This window comes from Oncorhynchus kisutch, linkage group LG12, assembly GCF_002021735.2.
Source record: "Oncorhynchus kisutch isolate 150728-3 linkage group LG12, Okis_V2, whole genome shotgun sequence".
In the NCBI taxonomy this organism is placed as follows: Eukaryota; Metazoa; Chordata; class Actinopteri; order Salmoniformes; family Salmonidae; genus Oncorhynchus; species Oncorhynchus kisutch.
The window spans coordinates 19724994-19739199 of record NC_034185.2 but is presented as its reverse complement, the minus strand read 5'-3'; the positions used below and the strand labels follow the sequence as shown (position 1 = coordinate 19739199).

Here is a 14206-nt window from a genome sequence, read left to right as displayed (position 1 = left end):
GCCCATTCACCCTCTGAATTGCACACATACATAATCCATGCCTAAAATGTATTAAGGCTTAAAAATACTTTTTTAGCCTGTCTCCTTCCCTTCATCTGCACTGATTTTGAAGTGGATTTAACAAGTGACATCAATGACGGATCATAGCTTTCACCTGTTCACCTGGTAAGTCTATGTCATGGAAAGATCAGGTGTCCATAATGATTTGTACCCTCAGTGTATATAGAAGGCAGTGAAATTGCAACCCAAGGCTGGCATGCCATCTTAAGGGAATGGTTACATTCAGCGGATGAGCTGGTCAGAGTGGGAACTCTCATAGAAAGGGACTTGCAGGCCTCCAATACATACTGGTCCCAAGTCAATAAGACAGTGAGCAGCAGAAGAACTCCAAACCTCCCTCTTTCCCTCCTTTTGGAGGAAGGAAGCCTCCAGGGAACATTGGCATCTTTCAGCCTGCCAATGAAGGGACTGCACTCTCCAATCCAATCATGCTGCTGTTACTGTTTAGGTCATTCGATGCCATGCTCTTCTTGATAGTGGATGCACATACACCCTTGTACAGGAATCATTGGGGTGGTGGGTGAGAGGGCCCAAAGAGGAGTTGAAACCATGCCTTGACTGTCCTTTTGTCTTAGCGAATGGCCAAGCCAACCAAGCCATGTGTCTACAGTTGAAGTCAGAAGTTTACATACACATAAACTCTCCTTCCAGACTCACATCAAACATCTCCAATCCAAAGTTAAATCTAGAATTGGCTTCCTATTTCGCAACAAAGCATCCTTCACTCATGCTGCCAAACATACCCTCGTAACACTGATCATCCTATCGATCCTCGACTTCGGCGATGTCATTTACAAAATAGCCTCCAATACCCTACTCAATAAATTGGATGCAGTCTATCACAGTGCCATCCGTTTTGTCACCAAAGCCCCATATACTACCCACCATTGCGACCTGCCCTCACTTCATACTCGTTGCCAAACCCACTGACTCCAGGTCATCTACCAGACCCTGCTAGGTAAAGTCCCCCCTTATCTCAGCTCGCTGGTCACCATAGCAACACCCACCTGTAGCACGCACTCCAGCAGGTATATCTCTCTGGTCACCCCCAAAACCAATTCTTCCTTTGGCTGCCTCTCCTTTCAGTTCTCTGCTGCCAATGACTGGAATGAACTACAAAAATCTCTGAAACTGGACACACTTATCTCCCTCACTAGCTTTAAGCACCAGCTGTCAGAGCATTTCACAGATTACTGCACCTGTACATAGCCCACCTATAATTTAGCCCAAACAACTACCTCTTTCCCAACTGTATTTAATTTTTTATTTATTTATTTATTTTGCTCCTTTGCACCCCATTATTTTTATTTCTACTTTGCACTTTCTTCCATTGCAAAACTACCATTCCAGTGTTTTACTTGCTATATTGTATTTACTTTGCCACCATGGCCTTTTTTGCCTTTACCTCCCTTCTCACCTCATTTGCTCACATTGTATATAGACTTGTTTATACTGTATTATTCACTGTATGTTTGTTTTACTCCATGTGTAACTGTGTTGTTGTATCTGTCGAACTGCTTTGCTTTATCTTGGCCAGGTCGCAATTGTAAATGAGAACTTGTTCTCAACTTGCCTACCTGGTTAAATAAAGGTAAAATATAAAAAAATATAAAAAATTGCAAGAACCATTTTCAGGTCTTTCCATTAGAGGTGGACCGATTTTATGATTTTTCAATGCCGATACCGATTATTGGGGGACCAAAAAAAGCAGATACAGATTAATCGGCTAATTTAAAATATATATAAAAAAATTGTAATAATGACAATTATAACAATACTGACTTAAAATAAGTGTTAACTTAATATAATCATCAATAAAATGAAATGTTCAATTTGGTTTAAATAATGCAAAAAACAATGAAAGTAAAAGTGCAATATGTGCCATGTAAAAAAGCTAACGTTTAAGTTCCTTGCTCAGAACATGAGAACATATGAAAGCTGGTGGTTCCTTTTAACCTCTAGCGTCGAGCAATCCCGTATCCGGGAGCGTAATTATAGCCTCAAGCTCATTACCATAACGCAACGTTAACTATTCATGAAAATCGCAAATGAAATAAATATATTGGCTCACAAGCTTAGCCTTTTGTTAACAACACTTTCATTTCAGATTTTCAAAATATGCTTTTCAACCACAAGCATTTGTGTAAGAGTATTGATAGCTAGCATAGCATTAAGCCTAGCATTCAGCAGGCAACATTTTCACAAAAACAAGAAAAGCATTCAAATAAAATAATTTACCTTTTGAAGAACTTTGGATGTTTTCAATGAGGAGACTCTCAGTTAGATAGCAAAAGTTTTTCCAAAAAGATTATTTGTGTAGGAGAAATCGCTCCGTTCTGTTCATCACATGGCGAAGAAAAAACCCTGAAAATTCAATCATTACAACGCCAAACTTTTTTCAAAATTAACTCCACAATATCGACAGAAACATGGCAAACGTTGTTTAGAATCAATCCTCAAGGTGTTTTTCACATATCTATTCGATGATAAATCATTCGTGGCAGTTTGGTTTCTCCTCTGAACCAAATGGAAAATTGCACGCAGCTGGAGATTACGCAATCATTTCGACGGAGGACACCAAGCGGGCACCTGGTAAATGTAGTCTCTTATGGTCAATCTTCCAATGATATGCCTACAAATACGTCACAATGCTGCAGACACCTTGGGGAAACGACAGAAAGTGTAGGCTCATTCCTGGCGCATTCACAGCCATATAAGGAGACATTGGAACAGAGCGCCTTCAGAATCTGGGGCATTTCCTGTTTGAAATTTCATCTTGGTTTCGCCTGTAGCATCAGTTCTCTGGCACTCACAGATAATATCTTTGCAGTTTTGGAAACGTCAGAGTGTTTTCTTTCCAAAGCTGTCAATTATATGCATAGTCAAGCATCTTTTTGTGACAAAATATCTTGTTTAAAACGGGAACGTTTTTTAATCCAAAAATTAAAAGAGCGTTAAACGGGAGTCTTCAATATTCCCAGGTAAGAAGTTTTAGGTTGTAGTTATAGGAATTATAGGACAATTTCTCTCTATACGATTTGTATTTCATATACCTTTGACTATTGGATGTTCTTATAGGCACTTTAGTATTGCCAGTGTAACAGTATGGCTTCCGTCCCTCTCCTCGTCCCTACCTGGACGCGAACCAGGAACACATCGACAACAGCCACCCTCGAAGCAGCGTTACCCACCGCTCCACAAAAGCCGTGGCCCTTGCAGAGCAAGGGGAACAACCACTCCAAGTCTCAGAGCGAGTGACATTTGAAACGCTATTAGCGCACACCCCACTAACTAGCTAGCCATTTCACATCGGTTGCACAACCTTCAATGTTATGTCATAATTACGTAAAATTCTGGCAAATTAGGCGGCCCAAACTGTTGCATGTACACTGACTCTGCGTGCAATGAACGCAAGAGAAGTGATACAATTTCACCTGGTTAATATTGCCTGCTAACCTGGATTTCTTTTAGCAAAACATGCAGGTTTAAAAATATACACTTCTGTGTATTGATTTTATGAAAGGCATTGATGTTTATGGTTAGGTCCAGTCGTGCAACAATTGTGCTTTTTTCGCAAATGTGCTTTTGTTAAATCATCCCCCATTTGGTGAAGTTGGCTGTCTTTGGTTAGGAAAAAATAGTCTTCACAGAGTTCGCAACAAGTCATGTTAGCAGGCAATATTAACTAAATATGCAGGTTTAAAAATATATACTTGTGTATTGGTTTTAAGATGGGCATTGATGTTTATGGTTAGGTACACATTGGAGCAAATTTTCGCGAATACGCACCGCATTGATTATATATATAATCAACAGAAACGCTAGATAAACTAGCAGGACACGCTAGATAAACTAGTAATATCATCAACCATGTGTAGTGAACTAGTGATTATGATTGATTGTTTTTTTATAAGTTTAATGCTAGCTAGCAACTTACCTTGGCTTCTACTGCATTCGTGTAACAGGCAGTCTCCTCGTGGAGTGCAATGTAATCAGGTGGTTAGAGCTTTGGACTAGTTAACTGTAAGGTTGCAAGATTGAATCCCCGAGCTGACAAGGTACAAATCTGTCATTCTGCCCCTGAACAAGTCAGTTAACCCACCGTTCCTAGGCCATCATTGAAAATAAGAATGTGTTCTTAACTAACTTGCCTAGTTATATAAAGGATAAATAAAGGTGTAAAAAAAAAAATGGTCAAATCGGTGTCCAAAAGTACCGATTTCTGATTGTTATGAAAACTTGTTTCAGATTAATCGGTCGACCTCTACTTTCCATAGATTTTCAAGCATTTACTTCAAAAACTGTAACTTGGCCACTCAGGAACATTGTCTTTGGTTAGATTTTTTTCGCTAGTTGAATTTTCCATGCAGTCTGCTTTATTTGTGAAATACACATCTTCCTTTCATGACATACGTGCCCTCCCATATTCTTCTATTAGTGGTGTTGGGTTAAGTGGCCATTATTAATGTAGGGGAAACACTGAGAGCCCTATGGGCCCTGGTGAAAAGTAGTGCACTACATAGGTCATATGGTCTCATTTAGGATGTACCCTGGGTGTCTTACTGTAGCAGGGTGACATCCAGAGGGACAACAGGGTCCTTGGCCCTCGGTCCACCCATAGGTTGTCAGGCAGGCCAGGCAGCCACTCTGGCCAGGCTGTTCTGTTTATCTGGAGATAAAATTAAGTGTGAGAAAAACGGTGGAGGAGACTGCAGGGCTGGAGATCACAGCCAGATGTTTGTTTATTTCCTAAAACTACTGATATTTCAAAAAGAGAAACCGAGTTAATCAGTTTTTGCCTAATGTTTAGGTTATGTAAGCTTTCATTAGGACACATCATGTCACACTGCAGAGTTGGTTGTGAGACTGATGGGTGCTTTTCTGAATGAGTTCGTCTTCCAATGCTGACCTCTGCTGTTAAAGTGATGCTAGTTTTGAAAGTTGCGCTTATGATCCAAAACTGGTCCCGAATTCCAATTCTTATAATATGTTATGAATTTGTAGGTGGTTAAGATCCCGTTCAATCTGTTTAAGAATGTTAGCATGATGGGTAACATGATGAATAAAGCTTCCGGTACAAATCTGTATTTCAAATTAAAATGACAAAAATGACTTTGGCTTTACTAAATAGATCATTTTATTTCCAATGCATGGCTTCTCATTGCTGAAACATTCAAGAGATTCTAATCTGGTATCAGTCTCCCCCCTCTTCTGCTGAGGTGCATTTATAGGGTTGGTCTTGTTCTTGGTAAATGCAATGTTGCTTTTGTACCACATGATGGCAGTATGCTCAAACCTTTTACAGCCTCTAGAAAGTCCTGTTTAGTTTGTGAAAGTAGAGGGTCCTTAAGAGAGTGGCGGTTGAAAAAAGGGTAATTTTCTTTACAGAATGTTGGAGCTGTAACGGATGTCCTTTAGCATGTCACCCTTATATACATGTTGCATATGGAAGCACTTGCAACTCCTACATAGTAGGCTACGTAGATGTGAGTCAATGTTTGTGTTTAGCCCTTTTCTAGCTACAGAAGACATTCCCATTGCATACACGGAACGTTATATAGCTATTTATCATTTGCACATGGGCCGCTGGTGTCTGGAGCTTGTGAACTGCCTAGGGACAGATCTAGGATCAGCTTCCCCTCCCCCAATCCTAACCTCAACCATTAGTGGGGGAAATGTCTAGGGGCGACTTCACCCTACTCCCATGCTATGCAGCTAGCTAGCTATTTATCATTTCCCCATGCAACTTCTGGTGTCTGTAGCTTATTACCTTTGTTGAGGTAAGGACTCTGGGCTGTTGCCTTGAGAGAGGGAGTGGAAAAGTAGAATAGAAGGGTGAGTGTCCTCTCCTCTCCCTGCTGTCTGTAGTGTGTGCACTGTGATGCTCCCTCCCTGAGAGCTCCTCTCCTCTCCCTGCTGTCTGTAGTGTGTGCACTGTGATGCTCCCTCCCTGAGAGATCCTCTCCTCTCCCTGCTGTCTGTAGTGTGTGTACTGTGATGCTCCCTCCCTGAGATCTTCTCCTCCCCTTTCTCTGTGCCAGGATAAACACCTGGCCTGCATTGGCCTGATGAATACACTCCACTCATCTGCACCCGGGATGTTTCCCTATGCCTTCTTTTCTCTTACTCGTCAGAAGTGGCGCTGCTTCTTTTTTCACATTTTGGTCACGTTCTTTTGCTCCGGTGCAAATACAACTCTAAGTCCTGTTTTAATAAGCTTGCAAATGTGTTAATGTTCATTTTAAATTTGGCCTTGTGTATATGACAAGCATATCAATTGCATTCCAGTGAGGGTATGGTACAATGCAATATTTTCCCTGGGTTCCTCTTAAAAAGAAAACAACAATTAGTAGAAATGCATGTGTTGCCACTTCAAATGACCCCCTCCCATTATAATGTATTCAGATTGCTTTTGGTGCTGCATTTTAGCAGGCTGTTTTCAGTACAGCAGGTTAAGTGGGATGTTTTGACTGCCTGTTTTTATAACAGAGATCAGAGCATTGTACCAAATTTAGCCTGGCTGGAGGTGCCTTGGAGCAGCCTATGGGTCTTTGAAGAACTGACTGCCCATACTGCTGTCTGAGTGGGGGTGGGACGTGACCCATACATCCGCCTAACCTCCTGCTGTTTCCTGTGATATAGCTCAGGGAGTGAGCTGTCCATTCTGTGGTTAATTCTACATAAGTCAGTCTTGTCCTTCAGTCCAGTCAGTGTCACAGGGCACCATCTCATCATCCTGGCCAGACTGAGAATGCATCCCAAATGCCACCCTATTCCTTTTGTAGTACACTACTTTTGACTAAGGCCCAAAGGGTTCTGGTATTAAAAAGGTGCACTTTATAGGGAATAGGGTGCCGTTTGAGTGTGTCTGGGGCTCATTATCCTTTAATGAAAACCATATACTGGTTGAGAGCCTTCTAACTTCAAACAGACAGTCCACTGGTTTAGAAGGAGAGTTTTCCCTGTCTTCTGACCTGGCCTGCCAGGATGGCACACAGCCGTATTGAATAGAATTCATCCACTTGGTTAGGGCTGTCTGCCACATGACATTTGTAATACTCCAACTGTACATGGAAAATAGAACGACCAGAAGATCATCCTTGGCTTAGCTTACTGACTTACCCACACGTTAATGAGAAAATAGATGTTCTGTGTCCCATGATTGTCTCTCAAATCCATTACAACTCTTCGTGTATAGGACAAGGCTTTACTTCTTTGACAGGAACAGCTTTTTGGAAAGAGAGAGGAGTGTGGTCATCATGGAATTCTTGTAATGAAATTGTTTTCTTCTCCATCCAGGGATAATTACCCTGTGTGTGTGTGTGTGTGTGTGTGTGTGTGTGTGTGTGTGTGTGTGTGTGTGTATATATTTGTATTTGGGGGGGGGGTTGAGTTGGGCTGTAGACATATTTGTTTTGCAAATGGAAAATAAAGTACACTACATGACCAGAAGTATGTGGACAACTGCTCGTCGAACATTCCAAAATCATGGCCATTTAATATGGAGTTTGTTCAAGCTCTACCTAGTTTAACTAGCTTTACCTAGTTAAATAAAGGTTACATTTAAAATTACACCACTCCAGCCGACGCTTGGCATTGCACATAGAGATCTTAGGCTTGTGTGCGGCTGCTCGGCCATGGAAACCTATTTCATGAAGCTCCCAACGAACAATTCTTGTGCTGACGTTGCTTCCAGAGGCAGTTTGGAGCTCGGTAGTGAGTGTTGCAACCGAGGACAGATGATTTTTACACGCTTCAGCGCTCGGCGGTCCCGTTCTTTGAGCTTGTGTGGCCTAGCACTTTGTTGCTCCTAGACCCTTACACTTCACGATAAAAGTATTTACAGTTGACCGGGAGACCTCCTAGGAGGGCATAAATTTGAAGAACTGACTTGTTGGAAAGGTGTCTTCCTATGACTGTGCCACTTTGAAAGTCACTGAGCTCTTCTTTAAGGCCATTCTACTGCCAATGTTTGTCTATCGAGATTACGTGGCTGTGTGCTTGATTTTATACACCTGTCAGCAACTGCTGGGGCTAAAATAGCCTAATCCACAGATTTGATGGGGTGTTGACATACTTTTGTGTATCTACAGGTGTAGCTAGGATCATTTTCTCACAGGAGGAAAATAATCCTGTAGCAACAGGAAATGTTAGTTATTCTGTGGACTATAATTAATGGACATTTTTCCAGGGGTTGATACATTTTTAGTTAGGGCAAATCAAGTCTGACATTTTAAAGTGGTAACCTTTTTTAAACCTTGAATAGGCTACACGTTTGCATTTCCTGCTGTGCAACAGCATGATCAAATGAAGATCCTACATCTGTATTCTACATCTCAAGTATTAGCTACTATGCAAGTTATGGGTCTCTAAGTGTTTTGTTTGTCTGCCCCTCAGAGGATGCTGGGTGGTACTTTCCCAGTGTGAAGAGGGACCCTGGTCGTTACCTGCAGCCCTGCTCTGAGTCTGTCAAGACCTGGCTGAGGAGCATGAAGAGTGCAGGGAAGGTCCTCCTGCTCATCACCAGCTCCCACAGCGACTACTGCAGGCTCATCTGTGACCAAATCCTGGGGTGAGTAGGGGCCAGGCACTAACCATATGGGTTTAGCCCCCGTATGTGAGATGGGAGAGCAGAACCAGTCGGGCTATATTTATTTAATGGTTTTAAGATGAGCCCCTAATGCAGGGCTATTTAACTCCAGTCCAGGAGGGTTTAACACTTCTGGTTGTCTTCCTCTCCTTCAAATAAGGGACGGTTTTAGACCTGGGATACCAGGTGAGTGCAATTAACTACCATGTATAAACACAAACCAGAAGTCTTTTCGGCTTTCCAGGACCAGAGTTGAATAGCCCTGCCCTGCTGGCTAATCTCTCCCAACCCACATTGCGTACAGCTCACTCATTCCATTACACCTCATTCCTTCAGTCACCAGAGCATCCGCTGACCAGCTAGCAAGTGTCTTCACTGATATTTTCAACCTCTCCCTGACCCAGTCTGTAATACCTACATGTTTCAAGCAGACCACCATCGTCCCTGTGCCCAAGAATGCCAAGGTAACCTGTCTAAATGATTACCGCCCCATAGCACTCACATATGTAGCCATGAAATGCTTGAAAGGCTGGTCATGGCTCACATCAATGCCGTCATCCCAGACACCCTGGACCCACTCCAATTCGCATACCGACCAAACAGATCCACAGATGAGGCAATGTCTATTGCACTCCACACTGCCCTCTCCCACCTGGACTAGAGAAACACCTACGTGAGAATGCTTTTCTTTTGACTATAGCTCAGCATTCAACACCAAAGTGCCCTCCAAGCACATCACCCCCTCTCAACACTGTGCACTGTCAACTCTCATTCCCACTCAGCCCAGCAGAAATATAACAGAAGACTAGAGTGAAACTTACTATGGCTGAGCCTGACCATTATGTAGTGGTGCTGTTTGTGCTAGCAGACTCTCCATAGACCCATTATTACTAGCCAGCTGCAGCTGTGGACTGACCTAGAACAGGGGACTGGACTGTGTCAGTACCCCCCCCCCCCCCCAGTGTACACTATGTGGTCTAGGGTTATTATTCTAGCCTAAAACCTTTTACACGTTCGGTCAGGCAGCAAGGGGAAGTCTTGCAGACTGGTGCTGTGGCTGGTCTTGCTGGTGGCAAAGTGTGTTTAATAGAATGCCTTCGTGAAGTGTCTCTGCACATGATCTAAACAATCACACATCACCAGTATTACTTCACAGTGGAGAACTTGGTCGTGAGTTTTAATCCAACCAATGCCATAGCCTAGCTACAGTAACGTTTGATGCTCATCTGGTAAGTAACCAATCACACATCCAGAATCTATTCTTCTGTCCCACTCTGCTAGTGTAGCTGGCCGTTATGATGGACAGTCAGACTTAGGGGAGAGGGGCTGAAAGTGAACCGTTTGTTCTGGATTCCTGCTAGGTCTTCAGGGACCTCTGTGGCCCAGGCTTTCCCCACCGATAACTGAAGCCAGGAAATGGTGCAGGCTGTGTCTTGCCGTGTGGTGGCTCAGGGATAAGCTTTGCTTTGTTCTGCTGTACGGGTTGGCCTGCATGTGAACCTCCTGTGTGAGACAACATTTGGCTCCACAAGAAACTCAGATTAGTTCCAGTCTGGAGTCTATAAACAATATGCATTTCAACAACTCTCTAATGCATAGACACTCCCCAGTGAAGAATGCCCCCTCGTGATATGACTTTGGTTTCTGTTGGGAAGAAATAATGTCACCTCTTTTTAAAGCCCATGCTTCTCTCAGGAACACCATAGAGGCGTGTAGGCTGTGGACCAGGGACAGAGAGCTGTCAGAAGTCGCACAACAAGACCAGGGATGCCAGACAGGCCCCTACGTGCCAAGTGTAGCTAGGTGTCTCCTGGCCTCTCCTGCCGTTGGACACAGCAAGATGAAACCCCAACAGTCTACATTACAGCTTAATTTATACACTCACCAGCCAGTTTATTAGTTCCAACACCCCATACACTAAATTGAAGAAGCCGCTCCATTGGGCACACAATCACCAACACTGGACAATTGAGGAGCGGAAAAACGCTGCTGTGCCCGACAAATGCTGTTCCATCATGCTGATGGCAGAGTCAGGATTTGGTGTTAGCAGTCCATAGCCTCATCCTGCCTGGTGTCAATGGTACAGGCTAGTGGCGGTGGTGTACTGGTGTGGGGAATGTTTTCCTGTCACACGTTAGATCCCTTGATACCAATTGAGCAACAAAGGTTTCCGACACCTTGTAAAATCCATGCCCCGAAGAATTCTGACAGTTTTTTTTGGCTGGAGGCAAAGGGTGGTCTGACCCAGTACTAGAAGGGTGTACCCAATAAACTGGACGGTGAGTATATGTTTGCTCCAACTGGTATTTTTAGACCTCCCTGTAATACTTTTTGCTGGCTAGAATTGGATGTATCTATAATGTTATGTCAGGAATATATTTGACTAGCTCCTAAGTCTATAGAATGTGGATTTTCACCAGTGGAGGCTCCTCAGAGGCGGATAGGGAGGACCATCCTCAGTGAATTTCAGAAAATGTTTAATATTGAAACATTTAAAAAGTTATCCTTTTTAGATAAAGCTAAATATATTCACTTTACCAAATGATTAAAACATACTGTTTTGCAATGAAGGTCTACAGTAGCCCCAGCAGCACTGTAGGGTAGCACAGTGGTGTAGCCAAAGGACAGCTAGCTTGTGTCATCCACTGGGGACATTGACTTCAATATAAAACCTAGGAGGCTCATGGTTCTTACCCCCCTCCATAGACTTACATAGTAATTATGACAACTTCCGGAGGACGTCCTCCAACCCATCAGTGCTCTTGCGGCATTAACTAACATGCTGTCCACCCAATCAAAGGATCAGAGAATGAATCTAGTACTGAAAGCACTGCAGTGCATAACATGTGGTGAGTAGTTGACTCAAAGAGAAAGACAATAGTAGAACAAATGAATTTCTTCCCAAATTAAGGAGCAGTGAAAGAGAGCTATATTTCATAGTGTGTGTGTACACGGTACCAGTCAAAAGTTTGGACACCTACTCATTCAAGGGTTTTTCTTTATTTTTTTTACGATTTTCCACATTGTAGAATAATAGTGAAGACATCAAAACTATGAAATAACACACATGGAAACATGTAGTAACCAAAAAAGTGTTAATCAAATCTAAATATATTTGAGATTCTTCAAATAGCCACCCTTTGCCTTGATGACAGCTTTGCACACACTTGGCATTCTCTCAACCAGCATCACCTGGAATGCTTTTCCAACAGTCTTGAAGGAGTTCCCACATATGCTGAGCACTTGTCGGCTGCTTTTCCTTCACTCCCCACCCGACTCATCCCAAACCATCTCAATTTGGTTGAGGTCAGGGGATTGTGGAGGCCAGGTCATCTGATGCAGCACTCCATCACTCTCCTTTGTAAAATAGCCCTTACATAGCCTGTAGGTGTGTTAGGTTATTTTCCTGTTGAAAAACAAATGATAGCCCCAATAAGCCAAAACCAGATGGGATGGCGTATCGCTGCAGAATGCTGCGGTAACCATGCTTGTTTAGTGTGCCTTGAAATCATAAATAAATCACAGATCACATCATTATTTCGGATGCAATTTCTGAGGCTGGTAACTCTAATGAACTTATCCTCTGCAGCAGAGGTAACTCTGGGTCTTCTATTCCTGTGGTAGTCCTCATGAGAGCCAGTTTCTTCACAGCACTTGATGGTTTTTGCGACTGCACTTAAACTTTCAAGGTTCTTGAAATGTTCCTTATTGACTGACCTACATGTCTTAAAGTAATGATGGGTTGTAATTTCTCTTTGCTTATTTGAGCTGTTCTTGCCATAATATGGACTTAGCCCTATTTGGTAAAAGACCATCTTCTGTATAACCCCCTACATTGTCACAACACAACTGATTGGCTCAAACACATTAAAGAGGAAAGAAATTCCACAAATTAACTTTGAAGGCACACCTGTTAATTGAAATGCATTCCAGGTGACTACCTCATTAAGCTGGTTGAGAGAATGCCAAGAGTGTGCAAAGCTGTCATCGAGGCAAAGGGTGGCTGTTTGTAGAATCTCAAATATGAAATATATTTTGATTTAACACTTTTTGTGGTTACTACATGATTCCAAATGTGTTATTACATAGTTTTAATGTCTTTACTATTATTCTTCAATGTAGAAAATAGTAAAAAATAAAGAAAAACCTTTGAATGATTAGGTGTTCTAAAACTTGTGTACAGTACATGTCAAAAGTTTGGACACACCTACTCATTCAAGGGTTTTTCTTTATTTTTACTATATTCTTCTACATTGTTGAAAATTATTTTTCAGTCTTCAACGTAGAAATGCTACCAAAACATTTTATTGAAACTGATGGAGTCACACATGATTCACCGGACAATATTTTGAAAGAGGAAGTAAAGTTCTAATTTCAGTCTCCTCCATCTCCACTAACTGAAGCTAATTGTATGGATTTTTGTCCTATTAATAATGAAACATTTACATCTACAGAAAGACTCATGTGAAGGCCAAATTACAGAGGAGGAACTTCTTGATGCAATTAAAGCCTTTAAGTCTAGGAAATTTTTAAGTGTACCAATTTTTTTTTATATACTCAGAGGACCATTATTAGCATGTTTTAAACACTCCTTTATAAACAGTAGATTATCGGACGCGCAACAAGGTGTGATTTCATTATTACTGAAACAGGATCCAAGTGGTGTATATATAAATATCCAGTCCATTTAAAAAAAGAACTGGAGGCCTCTTACACTTCAGTGTTGTGATGCACATTTCTAGCTAAATGCTTGGCACATAGAATTGAAAAGGTATTGTCAGATATTATTCATCCTAATCAGACAGGTTTTTTACATGGACGATACATTGGCAATTAATATAAGACAAGTACTGGAAACAATAGAATACTATGAAATATCGTGGAAACCAGGCCTGGTTTTCATGGCTGACTTTGAAAAGGCTTTTGATAAAGTACAACTGGAGTTTACATATAAATGTCTAGAATATTTCCATTTTGGAGAATCTCTTATAAAATGGGTTAAAGTTATGTATAAGGTGTAAAATAGTAAATAATGGTTACATCTCAGAAAGTTTTAAACTGTCAAGAGGAGTAATGGCACCGACAGAGATGGTCGCCTCGCTTCAGGTCCTTTGGAAACTATGCAGTTATTTGTTTTTAAGTATTATTTCTTACATTGTTATCCCAGAAAATCTTGTGTTATTACATACAGAAGGGAAGAACTATTGGATATAAAAGCGATGTCAACTTACCAACATTACAACCAGGAATACGTCTTTCCCAATGTGGATTCTTTGTTCGGACCTCCACCCTGGACATGGGATCTTATCCCAGAGGCCGACCCAAAACAACCTGGTCACCGCAGGAGAGGCAGACGGAGCGACCTACTGGTCATACTCAGAAGGCTAGCACACCATCCACCACTTCCGAGCATATTACCCACCAATGTCCAATCTCTAGATAACAAGGTGGATGAAGTTAGGGCATGAGTTGCCTTCCAGAGAGACATCAGAGATTGTAACATTCTCTGTTTCACGGAAACATGGTTCACTCAGGATATGTTGTCAGAGTCAGTAC

At 42.0% G+C, this 14206-nt stretch overlaps 1 protein-coding gene across 1 annotated transcript in view; it reads left to right on the top strand.

Moving 5' to 3' along the window:
- Positions 1-14206, top strand: part of LOC109900664 (5'-nucleotidase domain-containing protein 1-like) — a 71259-nt gene that overhangs the window by 30463 nt on the left and 26590 nt on the right. The window contains exon 7 of the mRNA XM_020496394.2: positions 8458-8632. Coding sequence (XP_020351983.1) covers positions 8458-8632 — 175 coding nt within the window. The remainder of the gene's footprint in view (positions 1-8457; positions 8633-14206) is intronic.